The sequence below is a fragment of the Podarcis liolepis genome, assembly GCF_965112155.1.
Source record: "Podarcis liolepis genome assembly, chromosome: 11".
NCBI lineage: Eukaryota > Metazoa > Chordata > Lepidosauria > Squamata > Lacertidae > Podarcis > Podarcis liolepis.
The window spans coordinates 20384982-20400148 of NC_139565.1; the positions used below are offsets into that span (position 1 = coordinate 20384982).

Here is a 15167-nt window from a genome sequence, read left to right on the forward strand (position 1 = left end):
ACATCAAGAGTATATAGCCACACTGGAAAAAGAAGTTGTTAACGCCAAGAAACCTCCTTCCTAAAAATAACGATCTTTCAGTTCTCTGTATTACACAACTTCCTTTTGCAAAAGGAACACTGCATCTACTTAAAAAAAAAGTATCTTCCCCTTTCAACTTAAGCTATTGTTGCTTGTGTGAATACATAGCACTCAGCCCTTTGAACATTAATAATACTGTGTATTGTATATAGTTATCATTGCACAAACAAAACGCCATTGGCATGAAGGCTCGTGTTTCTGCATTTTCAGTGAAATCTGAACAGCAGTCTTTAGATGCCTTTTGCTTTCTCCCCTCCCCTACGAAGAGCTCAGTGCTACAGCGAGCACAAATCTCTATTCATCATCTCATATTGCTGCCAGAAGCAGCTCTGAAGGAGACGCGAACTTTTTCAAAAACAAAAACCCAAATCTTAGAAAACACTAAAGTCATACCTTCTTTAGATTCATCTGCCTCGGCGCTCATGGTATCACACTAAATCTCTGGAGATTGCGAGTGACGTGCGCGTCTGAGAAGCAGCAAAGTCAACTTCTCAAAAGAAAAAAAAGGGGGGCTGGGATTAAGAGAGGAAAAGTTCTGTGAAACCAACGAATCACAGCTCAGCTGCTCTAAAAGTTTCCGCCTCTTTCGGAATGGCATTCTGAGCAACTGTCTGAAAAGGAGCACCTTTGCAGACACCCATTTCATTTGCAAGGAATCACAGTTTATATATTTTATTCTATTTTAGCCTTTCAAATGGTGGACTTCTACTTGTTAGAGCTTGCTAAGCAGTGTGAGCGCACACATGCACATGAAAGGCAGTTAAGACAAAACAACAGAAAAGCCACTCAGTTTTTAATATCTCATTAAGAGGCTGACAAGCAGCATGGGCCTACAACCTCCAACTGTAATTGTCTAAAACAGTGTTTTGAGCTATTAAGAATTAACTTGATATTTGAGTATGAATTGCTTTATAGGGTGGGTGTGGGTGGGAAAGACTCAAGGAAGGAAAAGGCATATTTTAAAAAACAAAAATATACATAAGCATTGTTTCTTCCAGCTTTATTTTAAAATTCAGACTGTGGCTTTTTATCTGTCCATAACAGGAGCAATTTTGGTGAAATATTTTTGCCTCTTCCCCCCTTATCTGTGCATTTCACATCTTTACTCTCTCAGATCAGATAGATCTGGTGCTAAACCACTGTTTGTTGTAAGCAGAGTTTGGAACCCAAACCATGGCTTGAGAGACCTCTGGGTATAGGGCGGTATATTCTTCATTATCATCATCATCATCATGGTTTGTGCTTCCAAATGTACAAGGAAAACTATGACTTGCAGTACCTTGTCTACTTTTACATTCTGCTCTTCAACTTTCCTAAATTGAAAGGGCCAGAAGCATATGGAGACAATGTCTGCAACTGTGGTTTCGGAGGCATTACAGTGGTACCTCGGGTTAAGAAGTTAATTCATTCTGGAGGTCTGTTCTTAACCTGAAACTGTTCTTTACCTGAAGCACCACTTTAGCTATTGGGGCCTCCTGCTGCCGCTGTGCTGCACGATTTCTGTTCTCATCCTGAAGCAAAGTTCTTAACCCAAGGTAATATTTTTGGGTTAGCGGAGTCTGTAACCTGAAGCATATGTAACCTGAAGTGTATGTAACCCGAGGTACCACTGTATACCAAATCTTGTGGCTGGTTTAGATGATACGCACCTGCCTCACCTACTGGATAGAGAGGGGAGAACAAGCCTGCCTGCCAACCTCACCCAGACAGCATGCAAGCACCACTCGAGTCTCACTATGTGCATGGTCGAGTATGTGTATGATATTATGCCTATGCATATACCAGATTTCATTTAGGAAATCAACTGGGAGGTCTTAGTGTATGTATGTGGGCAGCATTCACATATTATGTCCCCACATGCAGGTGTGGAGCCACCACAGGTGGGTCAAGTATTCTGGACAGTCAGGTATGTTCATGGTTCTCAAGGTACTTGGAGCCCTGTCTCAACTGGCTCAAAATGAGTATGAACCATAGTTTCCAACCCCACTTCAAACTATGGTGTCCAATTGCACGCAAAGGTTCATCAGTTCAGACATGATACAGAATCATAATTCGGTTTCCTTAACCATCATTTAGGATGGCATCTGTATTACTACTACTACTACTACTACTACTACTACTACTACTATTACTATTACTTATATACTGCCCTTCATCTGCAGGTCTCAGGGTGGTTCACAACATAAAATCACAACGTTGAATATTGAACCTTTACTGTTGTATGAACTATCAGCTTTACTGATAGAGACATAGCTCTGTAATTAGCCTATTCTTAAGTTGTTTAAAAGTTTTATGCTTTTGTTTTGAAATTGCTTCTACTGAAGTATGTCCTAGGTAAATTGTTTTGATTTTACAGTTCAGGATGACAATATCAATACTAATGTTGCACTTTCTTCTTGCAACAACTCTGCACAATCTAAGTGTCTTCTTCAATAGGCTTTTGTGGTGCTTTGTAAGAGCAAAGGCTGCTGCAATTGTGTCAGTCACGGTAATTGCCATGAGATGTATTGGTCTCTTGTGGAAGAGGCACTGTTTGTACCAACAGTGCCCGAGGTGATTGTTAGACTACATATGAAGAAGCTCTCCCTGTGCCCTGTCAACTCAAACAAGCAACTGGCGAGTTACCAATCTCTTGAGAATTAAATACTGTTAATGAAAACAAGCAAACAAAATCTAAGTTATGTTGGTAGAGAATTTACTTGAGCAACAGAACAATATTTAACTTGTGTTTTTTTAAAGAGTGCTGTATTTTTCCTGTAACAGCAAGTTCAAAGCTCGGGAGTGCTTTTGAATCTGGCCTTGTCTTGCTCTGGTAACACCCAGACTGGATAGTTTTTAATTCATGACAAATAGGGTTGCCTTTTAAGTGTTCACAAAGAAACTTCATCTGGTTCTGAATACAGGAAGATATTAACAGGGGTTTTCCACAATTAACATTTTGCCACTGTTGAAATATCCCTGTTGTTTTCCAGTATGTTTCTGACCTCAGTTCAAAGTTCTCCTTTTGATCAATAAGGTCCAGCAGTCCTCAAAATTCCCTCCTAGGGCTCACTTGAGATGGCCCATGACTCATAAAATGGCAGTGAAGGAACAGAGCTGATAACAAAATGATGGCCAATAGAGACAGAAATAGGTATAATTGATGAGCAATTACTGACACTTCTATCTAATCCCTTTGTCACAGCGATTTCCTTGTGGCAAGGAATTCCAATAGTTAAGAACAGATATTGGCTGCGGAGGCAACATGATTTAGACTCTCCATTTTATTTTATAAATTTGTTCTTAGTCATACAATTGTTTATAGACTATCTTTTTAGGAACATCCAATGGTGGTTTATGTTTTATTTTAGGCAGAATTTGCTGATCTGTGTCTAAGCAGAGATGGCTTTTATATTTTCACTTCCACATGCGCCTCAAAATAGTTTTACCCATCCACAACTTCATCTTCCCGTCTCGTTTCACCCCTTTAACTTGTACCCTTTCCCCACTCCACAAACTGTCAGTTTCTTTAATCCCTCCATTCACATCTTCCCTCGCCCTGCTTCCCCTTTATTCCCAGTTTATCAGTACTCATTTTATAAATACTGGATTTCTCCTAAGTTCATTTAATGCCCCCTCTTCAAAGGAAGCTCAAACCATCCATTCCTTTCATCAGCCCCTCCTTCCTTCCTTCAAAGCCAGTTAACCACACTGCCCATTTTCTCACTCCCCCCCCCCTTTCTTAGCCTCCAACCTTGCATGCTACAGCCTCAGTCTTGCTGGAAAGCATAGGGCGTTATGGGCATAACAGCCTAAGTCTGGCAGGCCCCCCCTCCCCAGCTGGCTTAGCCATTCAAGGCCCAGGGCAAGTGTACCCAGCTACTCGCCACTATGCACAGGCAGTATCAGAAAGTAGCCAGGCACAAGGTACATTTTGCGACTGGTGGAGACTGGATGCCAGGTTGGCAACTGATGCCTCAATCTGGCTGGCCTCTCCAGCTTTTTTAAGCAGGTAAACAGAAGAGAGTGCTCAGAGCTCCTTAAAGCCTTCACATCATTAGCGGGGGAGTTGGGAGTTCCTCTAGCCACCGACAAAACGGAGGGCCCAGCTACAAGCATGGTTTACTTAGGTATTGAGTTGGACACTGTCGCTCAGACCTCAAAACTTCCTGGAGAGAAACTGATCGCGCTCGGTGACCTCATTCAGCAGCTGCTCCTCCTAAGAAAAGTTACCCTCAGGCAGATCCAGTCACTGCTGGGCCATTTAAATTTTGCTTGCCGTGTGGTTTCCCCTGGCCGCCCATTCTGCGGCCGCCTCGCGAAGCTGTCAGCAGGCCTGCGTTCCCCTCATCATAGGGTTCGCCTATCTAAGGAGGTAAAATCTGGCCTGGAAGTCTGGTTGAAGTTCTTGGAGAACTACAACGGTATTTCCTTGTGGCAGGATAACTTGTTGCTGCAAGTGGACTTTCAGGTGCATTCAGATGCTTCAGGCTCTCTAGGGTTTGGCGTTTACTTTAGGGGGCAATGGTGTGCCCAGCGCTGGCCTGCAGCCTGGCAGGGGGGCCCCATACCAGAGATTTAACCTTCCTAGAATTCTTTCCGATCGTAGTGGCAGTGCACTTGTGGTCTGAAGCCTTTAGTAACCATAGGGTTTGCTTCCACACCGACAACCAGGCAGTAGTAGGAGTCCTTTCCAGGCAGGCCGCATGGTCCCCAAGGGTAGGTGCCCTTCTGCGTTCCTTCGTGTTTAGAACTCAATATCCACTTCTCCGCCAAATTTGTGCCTGGTGTTAACAATGACATCGCGGATGCCCTATCTTGTTTTCAGATGGACCGCCTCTGCTCGTTAGCACCGGACGCACAGCCGCTTCCTCAGCCGTTCCCGGAACATCTGTGGAGTCTTGGGGACCCGAGTCTTGGGAGCCAGAAGTGATTCAGGGAGTATTAGCCTCATTGGCGCCTTCCACTTTAAGATCTTATAAGAAAGCTTGGTCGGATTTCTTAAAATTCCGCAGTAAAACCTGCGCCGCCAGAAGTAATGCCCCTCCCGTCAAGTCAGAGGTTTTATCCTACTTAGTATACTTGAGACGCTTGGGCCGTGCCCCTAAAACCCTCAACCTACAGGCTGCGGCAATATCATTCTTTTGCAAGGTGGTATTTTCCTCTGACCCATGTGCCGATTTTGTCATACAGAAGAGGTTAGAGGGCTGGCGCAGGCTGCAGCCCTGAAGCTGCGATATGAGGAGGCCAGTATCATTTGACATCCTTTTCCAAATTCATAAAAAGTTGAGAACGGTCTGCTGGTCGAAGTATGAGGCGCGCTTATTCTCAGCGGCATACTCCATCGCCTTTTTCAGCGCTATGCGTGTTGGTGAGGTGGTATACGAAGAGGGTCAGCGTGGTTCCTCCCATGGTTTGCTTTTAAACGATGTTACGCTTTCACGGGAGGATCTGGTTTTGCGGATACGTAGCTCCAAAACAGATCAATACGGGAGGGGGGCTCTGGTTCGGCTCCTGGCTACCGGTAAACCAGGCCCGTGTCCAGTTAAGGACACTAGACGCTTCTTATTTCTGCGGGCCAATTTGGCAGGGCCACTATTGATCCATGCAGATGGCTTACCCCTGACGCGTCACCAGTTCACTGGCAGCATGTGCCCCCCCCCCGCAGATTTCGCGGCACACTCTTTTAGGATAGGAGCGGCCACCACAGCAATGCACCTGGGCCTCACTGCTGAGAGGATTAAGGACTTGGGCCGCTGGAAATCGGATGCTTACAAACGCTATGTTAGAAAAAAATTATGACGGCTCATCTGGGGTTAACTGACCATGGCCTGTTCTTTCAATTTTCTTTCAGGAGATATGGGGGTGCGCATCTGGATAATCGGGCACAGCATTGTGCATTGGGCCAGGGTCCGTGCATCAATTCCGGTCTCGGGCCGCGCCTAGGCTTACCGTCTGACATCGCTATATCCTGGGTCTCTCGGAGGGGAATGCGCTGGGCCGAGATGTTGCCAGCAATTAAGGCCAGAGCAGCAGTGGAGGGCCCCCCAGATGCTTTACTGATACAATTAGGAGAAAATAACCTAGCTTACAGAAAGGCAGTTGACTTGCAGTGGAACATTTTTAGCGACTTTGAGGAGCTCAAGGCCTCTTACCCGAACATCACAATTATTTGGGCCTCGTTGATTGAGAGGCGGGTCTGGAGAGATTGCAGGTGCCCAATAGCCTTGAATAGGGCTAGGAAAGCCTTGGATCAGTGCGTAGAGTGGCAGCCCTGGGTGGGAAGGTCATTGAACACCCGGGCATACATTTCAACTGTGAGGCCCTCTACCGGTTTGATGGCGTGCATCTGTCGGATGCTGGAAATGATGTTTGGCTGATGGATATAGCTAAGGGGATAAGGGATTGGTTTCAGGCATGAGAGTATTGGCAGCGAGTGATTGCTCGTGGCGGTAGGCATTGGTAAGAAGGGGTTAAGAGGATGTGGGGGGGGAGGAACGCCATCACCTCCCCCCAGTGAGCGAAGGGTGGTCCGTTAAAGGACTCCGGGGGAGGGGGCGTGGCCCTGTCCGAAGCCTATGGAGGTGTGGGCCAAAGGCACGCCCCGAGCGGTGAGCCGGGGGAGCTCCTAGTCGACGTGCCTCAGCAGGAGACTCCCCCTGGTGGGGGGCGGGAACTCGCCACACAACAGCCTAAGTCTGGCAGGCCCACCCCCTCCCCAGCTGGCTTAGCCTTTCAAGGCCTAGGGCAAGTGTACCAAGCTATTCTCCACTATGCACAGGCAGTATCAGAAAGTAGCCAGGCACAAGGTACATTTTGCGACTGGTGGAGACTGGATGCCAGGTTGGCAACTGATGTCTCAATCTGGCTGGCCTCTCCAGCTTTTTTAAGCAGGTAAACAGAAGAGATTATTGCATTTATATCCCACCTTTTCTCTCCAAGGAATACAAGGTCCAACCTCCTCCTACAACAATCCTGTGAGGTAGGTTAAGAGGCTTTGACTGGCCCAGGGTCACCCAGTCCGTTTCATGCCTGAGTGGGGATTTGAACCCTGATCACCTAGGTCTCAGTCTGATACTCAAGCCACATTGGCTTCCGAGAGTACTTCTGCTATGGGGCAGCTATATAAGTTAAGTAGGTAAATAAATGTGGGGAAAACAATATGTAACTCAGAGATAACATCTGAAATATTTTCCTTGAAGCTTTTCCTGACAGCAGGAGGAGGAGGCGGAGGAGAGGGTTCCACTCCACACCAGCAGCACTGCCACACTCCTCCCCTCGCCAGGCCAGGAGCCAGAGCTACCAGGCGCACGTCAGAGCAAGTAGTCAGCTGGCGTTAAAGTCTAGGGAAGGATAAGCACAGGGGCGCCGGCGGTGGGTGGCTGCACCACTCGACTTCCCCAGCCTGGTGAATGCTTCTCCCCCGCCCCCCACACCAGCAGCATAGCTAGCCTCTCGAGCACCCACACAAGGGACAGGATGAGACACCATGGGGGCAGAGCTAGCAAAGTTCTGCTGTGCAAGCAAAAGACCATGTGCAAATGGCACAACTTTATTGGATCCAACCCTTAGGCTACAATCCTATATCCACTTAAGTGGGAATAAGCACTATTGAATTCAAGGCGCTTCTTGAGTATACATGTATAGGATTGCACTGTAAGTAATGTAGCTGAGAGTGGCAATACATTGACACTGTAGTGCACAGTAACAGAGCATGACATGTCAGCCCCTTTTCCTACTAAGGTTCACAAGCCCTATGATTCAGTATTTTGTGTAGTAGTAATAATCATAATCATAATAATTTATTATTTATACCCCGCCCATCTGGCTGGGTTTCCCCAACCACTCTGGGCGGCTTCCAACAAAATTTTAAAATACAGTGGTCTGTTAAACATTAAAAACTTCCCTAAACAGGGCTGCCTTCAGATGTCTTCTAAAAGTCTGGTAGTTGTTCTTCTCTTTGACATCTGGTGGGAGGGCGTTCCACAGGGCAGGTGCCACTACCAAGAAGGCCCTCTGCCTGGTTCCCTGTAACCTGGCTTCTCGCAGCGAGGGAACCACAGGAAGGCCCTCAGTGCTGGACCTCAGTGTCTGGGTAGAACGATGGGGATGGAGACACTGCTTTAGGTATACTGGGCCAAGGCCGTTTAGGGCTTTAAAGGTCAGCACCAACACTTTGAATTGTGCTCGGAAACGTACTGGGAGCCAATGTAGATCTTTCAAGACCGGTGTTATGTGATCTCAGCAGCCGCTCCCAGTCACCAGTCTAGCTGCCGCATTCTGGATTAGTTGCAGTTTCTGGGTCACCTTCAAAGGTATCCCCACATAGAGTGCATTGAAGTAATCCAAGCGAGAGATAACTAGAGTATGCACCACTCTGGCAAGGCAGTCCACAGGCAGATAGGGTCTCAGCCTGTGTACCAGAAGGAGCTGGTAAACAGCTGCCCTGGACACAGAATTGACCTGCGCCTCCATGGACAGCTGTGAGTCCAAAATGACTCCCAGGCTGCGCACCTGGTCCTTCAGGGGCACAGTTACCCCATTCAGGACCAGGGAGTCCTCCACACCTGCCCCCAAAACAGTAGTTCTGCTTGTCAGGATTCAACCTCAATCTGTTAGCCGCCATACATCCTCCAACTGCCTCAAGACACTCACACAGGACTTCACCGCCTTCACTGTTTCTGATTTGAAAGACAGGTAGAGCTCGGTATCATCCACATACTGATGAACACCCAGCCCCAAACCCCTGATGATCTCTCCCAGCGGCTGCATGTAGATGTTGAAAAGCATGGGGGAGAGGACAGAACCCTGAGGCACCCCACAGGTGAGAGCCCAGGGGTCTGAATATTCATCCCCCAACACCACTTTCTGAATACAGCCCAGGAAGAAGGAGCGGAACAACTGTATAACACTGCCCCCAGCTCTCAGCCCCTCTAGACGATCCAGAAGGATGTTATGGTTGATGGTATCAAAAGCTGCTGAGAGATCCAGCAGAACTAGGAAACAGCTCTCACCTTTGTCCCTAGCCCGCAGGAGACCAGTGCGACCAAGGCAGTTTCAGTCCCATGATGAGGCCTGAATCCCAACTGGAAGGGATCCAAATGGTCCGCTTCTTCCAGGCGTGCCTGGAGTTGTTCAGCAACCACTCACTCAATCACCTTGCCCCAGAATGGAATATTTGAGACTGGGTAATAGTTGGCCATATTGACTGGGTCTAGAGATATTTTTTTTTAAGAAGTGGTTTAATGACTGCCTCTTTCAGCAGGTCTGGGAAGGTTCCCTCACAGAGAGAAGCATTCACCACCCCGCAAAGCCCATCGCCCAGCCCTTCCCAGCTAGCTTTTATAAGCCAGGATGGGCAAGGATCAAGGAGACAGGTGGTTGGTTTCACTCGTCCAAGCAGCCTGTCCACATCCTCAGGGGTAACAGATTGGAATTGATCCAACACAACTTGACTAGACAGGACTCTAGCACTCTGCCGCCCCGGCCCTACTCCCACGGTGGAGTCTACCTCTTCCCGAATCTGAGCGAATTTATTTGCAAAAAACTTTGTAAAATCATTGCAGGAGATCATGTGGCCCGTACTGGGCCCTGATGGAGCAGGTGGTTCCGCTAAATTGTGAACCACCTGAAAGAGGCTCCTGCTGCTGTTTTCTGCAGATGCAATAGAGGCGGTGAAGAAAGTCTTCTTCGCCGTCGGTATCGCCATTTGGTAGGCTCGACACTGAGCTCTAAGCTGTGTCTGGTCAGCTTCAGAATGAGTTATCTGCCACCGGCACTCTAGCCGTCTCAGCGATTGTTTCATTGCCCTCAGATCCTTGGAAAATCATGGGGCTGTCCGGGCTCCATGCTATCGGAGAGGGCGCTTTGGAGCCAAACAGTCAATAGCCCTGGTTAACTCCACATTCCAGCGGGCAACCAGGGAATCAGCTGAAAGGCCATCAGCATGGATAAAGCATCCCCTACCACTCTTTGGAAACCATTTGGATCCATTAAGTGGCGGGGGCAGACCATCCAAATCGGTCCCACCTCCCTGCAAGAGTTCTACAGGAACTTGAAGCTTCACAACTCCTGGGTTAAAAAAAAAAAGAAGACGACATTTTTTAGGATGCTTTATTCAAGGGAAAGTTGAATTCCCATACAGCTAGTGGTTTTAATGTGCTCAAAACCAACGTAATTGGTTCCTGCCTTCCACAAATGTGTGATAAGGTGACATGAAAGTTAATTTGAAATGCATGTATGCAAAACAGGTCATCTAAACTGCATACTAAAACACAGAAGACATCTAATAATGGCTTGGAAGCAAGCAGCTACTTTTTGCACTCACTCATTTTAAAACCTTAAACACACATGGCACCTGCCTCTCTCTTGAAAATCTGCTTTTATCTTCAAAAGAGTTTTGCCATGCAGTAGTATCTGTGTAGGGACGCGGGTGGCGCTGTGGGTAAAACCTCAGCGCCTAGGACTTGCCGATTGCATGGTCGGCGGTTCGAATCCCCGCGGTGGGGTGCGCTCCCGTCGTTCGGTCTCAGCGCCTGCCAGCCTAGCAGTTCGAAAGCACCCCTGGGTGCAAGTAGATAAATAGGGACCGCTTACCAGCGGGAAGGTAAACGCCGTTCCGTGTGCTGCGCTGGCTCGCCAGATGCAGCTTGTCACGCTGGCCACGTGACCCGGAAGTGTCTGCGGACAGCGCTGGCTCCCGGCCTATAGAGTGAGATGAGCGCACAACCCTAGAGTCTGGCAAGACTGGCCCGTACGGGCAGGGGTACCTTTACCTTTACCTTTACCTTAGTATCTGTGTATGAATCCCATAAGAAATTAGATAGAATTAATGTTACAGATTTGATCTAGTTATTTTCCCCAAGATAAATGCATAATTCAGTAATCTGGACTCAGTTTAAAACTGTGTGAACAGACCCCAATTAAAATAAAAAAATTCCTTCCAGTAGCACCTTAAAGACCAACTAAGTTAGTTCTTGGTATGAGCTTTCGTGTGCATGCACACTTCTTCAGATACCAAGAACTAACTTAGTTGGTCTTTAAGGTGCTACTGGAAGGAATTTTTTTATTTTGACTATGGCAGACCAACACGGCTACCTATCTGTAACTAGACCCCAATTAAGGAATTCTTCTAAATTTGGTTCAAGCTTTAGAAAATGTAGTTGTATCAACATGGCACTAGATGGCACTTCATCACTAAGAAACCATATCCTTTTACACAGGAACAAGTTTGCTGCTGGTTGGAACACAACCATTAGAAGCATTAAAACTTCACAAGAATTGTACACGTTTGGTGTGTGTATGCGTGTGTGCGCGCACACACACACGCTACACACACACACACACACATATATATGTATAGGTATATATGTATATATTCTTACTATATCAGTTAAAACAATTAATTTTCAACAAGGTTATTGGAGGCAATCCACATAATCACACAAATCCATGAACATAACTATCAATGTATTTTATGGCCACATTCACTAAAATACAGGAGAGAAGAATTAGATAAGTTTGACACAAGTTACTATGGGTTGCATTCAACTAAAACATTCTCAGAGCACACCTATGGAAATTAGTGAACCTAAATTAGTCATGCATATTAACTTCAATGGGTCTACTCAAAGTAGGACTAGCATTGAATACTACTCTACAGTAGTATTAGAAGAAAAGTCAAAATTTCATCAAGTCTTTCCTATATATAGTTTGATAGACTTTCTAAGTTTGTTATTCGTATCAATACCTCATCCCAAATGGTTTGAATCCAAGTGTGCTAAAAACCAGAGTGAAAAGCTATTTTGCAGCTGTTACATTTGACCTTAGGATTCTGCTTTCTTCTTGTTCAAACCAGATTATTCCAATAGCCATGTAACAAAGCTTATGCACAGTGCAAACAAATACATCTGAGCAGCTAACAAAGTATATGTTTAGTCAACAAAGAAATAGAAGGTGGTACTTATTTTTCTAGATGTTTAGCTTCAAAACTCCTCAGGGAAGCTACCTTACTGTGCTTCTGTATAGCACAGTATTTCAAACTCATCACTTTTTAAACAGGCTCGCAATGCTTCTCAGATATTTGTTACGACACACAGCCTTTGTTCATGCATAGGTGATTTCACAGAGGGAGATACACACAAGCAGCTAGGGATGGGGATGGATGAAATTTCAAATCTGGACACTAGATTTTGGAGTGCTTGTAGCCCTCCTGTTTTATTATCAACAGGTCACTGGAGTACCAAGGTGACACACATGCTTAACAGTGATGGTGAGGAGTACCGTATTTTTTGCACCATAACACTCACTTTTTTCCTCCTAGAAAGTAAGGGGAAATGTCTGTGCGTGTTATGGAGGAAATGCCTACGGGTGGCATGCCTACAGATTTTCCTCCTCTAAAAACTACGTGCGTGTTATGGTTGGGTGCGTGTTATAGAGCGAAAAATACGGTAATTGTGTGAAAAGCATGCATACTGAAGTCCCCTAAAACTACAGTGAAAGCTTTCCCCAACACCACAAAAACTCATCTGTCCAGGTCTCAGCTATATATGCCAAGCCAGCTCCCTCTTTCATGATCAAATTCTGGATGATGGATGTTTTATTCTGGACAGACCCATCATTTAACATCACCACCACTACCACCAGGCCACGAGAACAGCTGATAGGCACTCCCAGATTCTGAAGTGCAGCAGTCAAAGCAGAGGCGGAAAGGGCTTTGATGTAATTAGCCCTTCTCTCCCACTTATATACTTTCACCCACCTCTGTATGTCTCCCTATCTACAATCATCATTGGGATGGAAGTTTCACTTCCATCCCCTATCCTTGGCCCCAGCCTAGCTACAAAACTTTCCTTACCCTGACTGTTCAGCCCTAATCATTTAAGGCTTGGGAAGAAGCAAAGCATATGTCATGGGAAATGGGGTTGCTTGTGTGTAAACCTCCAGCTGTTCCAAACTGCTTAGAAGTTGGTGGTGTCTTTCCCTAACTGAGCAGCCTAGGTGCTGCTGCTGCTCAGTCGCTGGACGAATCCGTGAGTGGGCGGCTTCTAAATTTCCTCCAGCATAGAAGCTCCTTGACGGATAATCTCCGCCTCCCCTCTCTGCGCGAAACCCTTCTGCGCAGAGTGGGCGTGCCTAGGGGTGGCCCTCCACTCTCTTCACTGCCTTCAGTGCCAGAGTCTCGGAGCCTCTCCTCCAAGATGATTTCCCCCTCTTCCTTCTTCCTGGTGTCACCTGGACATTCTTCCCCAGATGACTCACTCTCTCTACCCTTACTCGTTCCTTCTTCTGCAGAATCGAGAAGTACCGCCTCTCCCCTCTGCTCCGATGTCAGTTCCCTGACAGCATATATGGAAGAAGCCAGAAGACTCTGCCTTCTACTGTACCAGCTGGTGCATTGGTGTATCAGTCTGAAGTACTTAAGGCACTTCAGCTTTAGCAGCCACCAGGATATGCAATTCTACATCTAGAAGCAAACACAAGCTGCATACGTTATCATTAAAAGTGGAGAGAGTGTGAACAGAACAGGCAAATCTCTGATCAAACTGATGAAACTTTGTCAACATTTCCATATTATCTGGATTGAGATGAAACATTATTCTAAATTATTCTGCAGAATTATATACCCAGTGATAAGATGCAATATTTGATTGTTCCCAGTTAGAGAACAGCCTAGTATTGATGCAACCATGACCATGGCATTTATCTTAAGTGGAAACTGATGTAGTAAGCTGGAATGCAATCACAGTTCTTGCTCAACAACAATAAGCAAATGCATCCCAAGTAGTAGGAATGACACAACTGAATTTAAGCCTCCTTACAAATAAGAACAAATATGAGTCATGTTACAACATGGGTGTTCCCGTAGTATCACTGCTCAAACATCTAATAGTCACAGAGTGAATTCTGAAAACATTAAAAGGGAGAGTCATAAAGACTCTTAAGAACACAGGAAAGAGAGGAGTGAAAACATAGAGGAGTGATGTGTTTTGTAAGCTCATCTAATGATTTCAAGGATCCTGCTATAAAAGTGTTCCTTAAAGTACAATGATTCAACAACAAAAAAGAGCAAGACTAGAATTGTTGCATTATAACATTTGGATTTTAGTGGTCTTTTGAGCACTAACACACACACTGGCCCATTAACAGGGGAGGGGCATTTGGGTCACTGAGCATTCAAGAAAACAAATTGAGATATTAACTGCAAAATGTTAAGTTATGCTGCGGAGTTCATGTTCTTACAAATGAGGTGTTATCTCTTGACTTATACTTTGTACACAAATGCAAACCACACACATAGGCACCTATGTGTTATGTTATTGTTCAGAAATAATAACCAGTACAATTTACTGTTCATGCATTTCTCATTGCAAACTCTTATTTATATTGAGCTTAATTTGAAGTCAGGAGTCGAAAACACACAAAAGCTTGCCTCTACCTTTATTAGGACCAGTTAGAATGCTGGTCCTACTAAAAGGTTCTCATTGGCCACATTTGCACATCACAGCAAATCACACATGAGCCACAGTGAGGTTCAGTGGTAGAGTGTTTGCTCAGCATACAGAAAGTCCCATGCTCAATTCTTGGCATCTCCAGGTAGGGCTGGGATAGACCTGAACTCTGAACTCCTTAGAGAGCTGCTGGCAGTCAGTGTGGACTATACTAAACTGGATGAACCATAGGTCTGACACAGTTTAAGACAGCTTCCCAAGTTCCTATGCTTTATGTGAAGCTTTTAGTTTCACTTTTTAAAAGCAATCACTTCTCATCTCTTTCAAACTGGGGAGTATGGTTTAACAAGCTATGGATTATGAAGTTGGCTTGCTTAAATTCCTTCACCCAACAATATGGCAGGAAGAGAGGTGGAGAGCTAAGAAGTCTGGAGTTTGCTATAGCTCATGTACATAACCCATGATTTTTTACAGGTTACAAGGAACCAGGCAGAGGGCCTTCTCAGTAGTGGAACACCCTCCCAGCAGATGTCAAGGCAATAAACATCTATTTTACTTTTAAAACACAACTGAAGTTAGCCCTGTTTGGGTAAGTTTTTAATGTCTGATGCTGTATTGTTTTTAATATTCGGTTGGAAGCCGCCCAGAGTGGTTGGG

General features: G+C 45.7%; 1 protein-coding gene across 4 annotated transcripts in view; it reads right to left on the bottom strand.

The window, feature by feature from the left end:
* The window catches only part of TNFAIP8 (TNF alpha induced protein 8), a 46141-nt gene that overhangs the window by 20762 nt on the left and 10212 nt on the right, over positions 1-15167 (bottom strand). Inside the window, exon 1 of one of the 4 annotated variants that reach the window (XM_083464667.1) lies at positions 475-574. The exons of 2 other annotated variants lie outside the window; for them this stretch is intronic. In XM_083464667.1, coding sequence (XP_083320793.1) covers positions 475-505 — 31 coding nt within the window. In that variant the 5' untranslated portion in view covers positions 506-574. Of the gene's footprint in view, positions 1-474; positions 575-15167 lie in introns of those variants that run through there. One more of the 4 variants, XM_083464666.1, reaches the window with a different exon arrangement.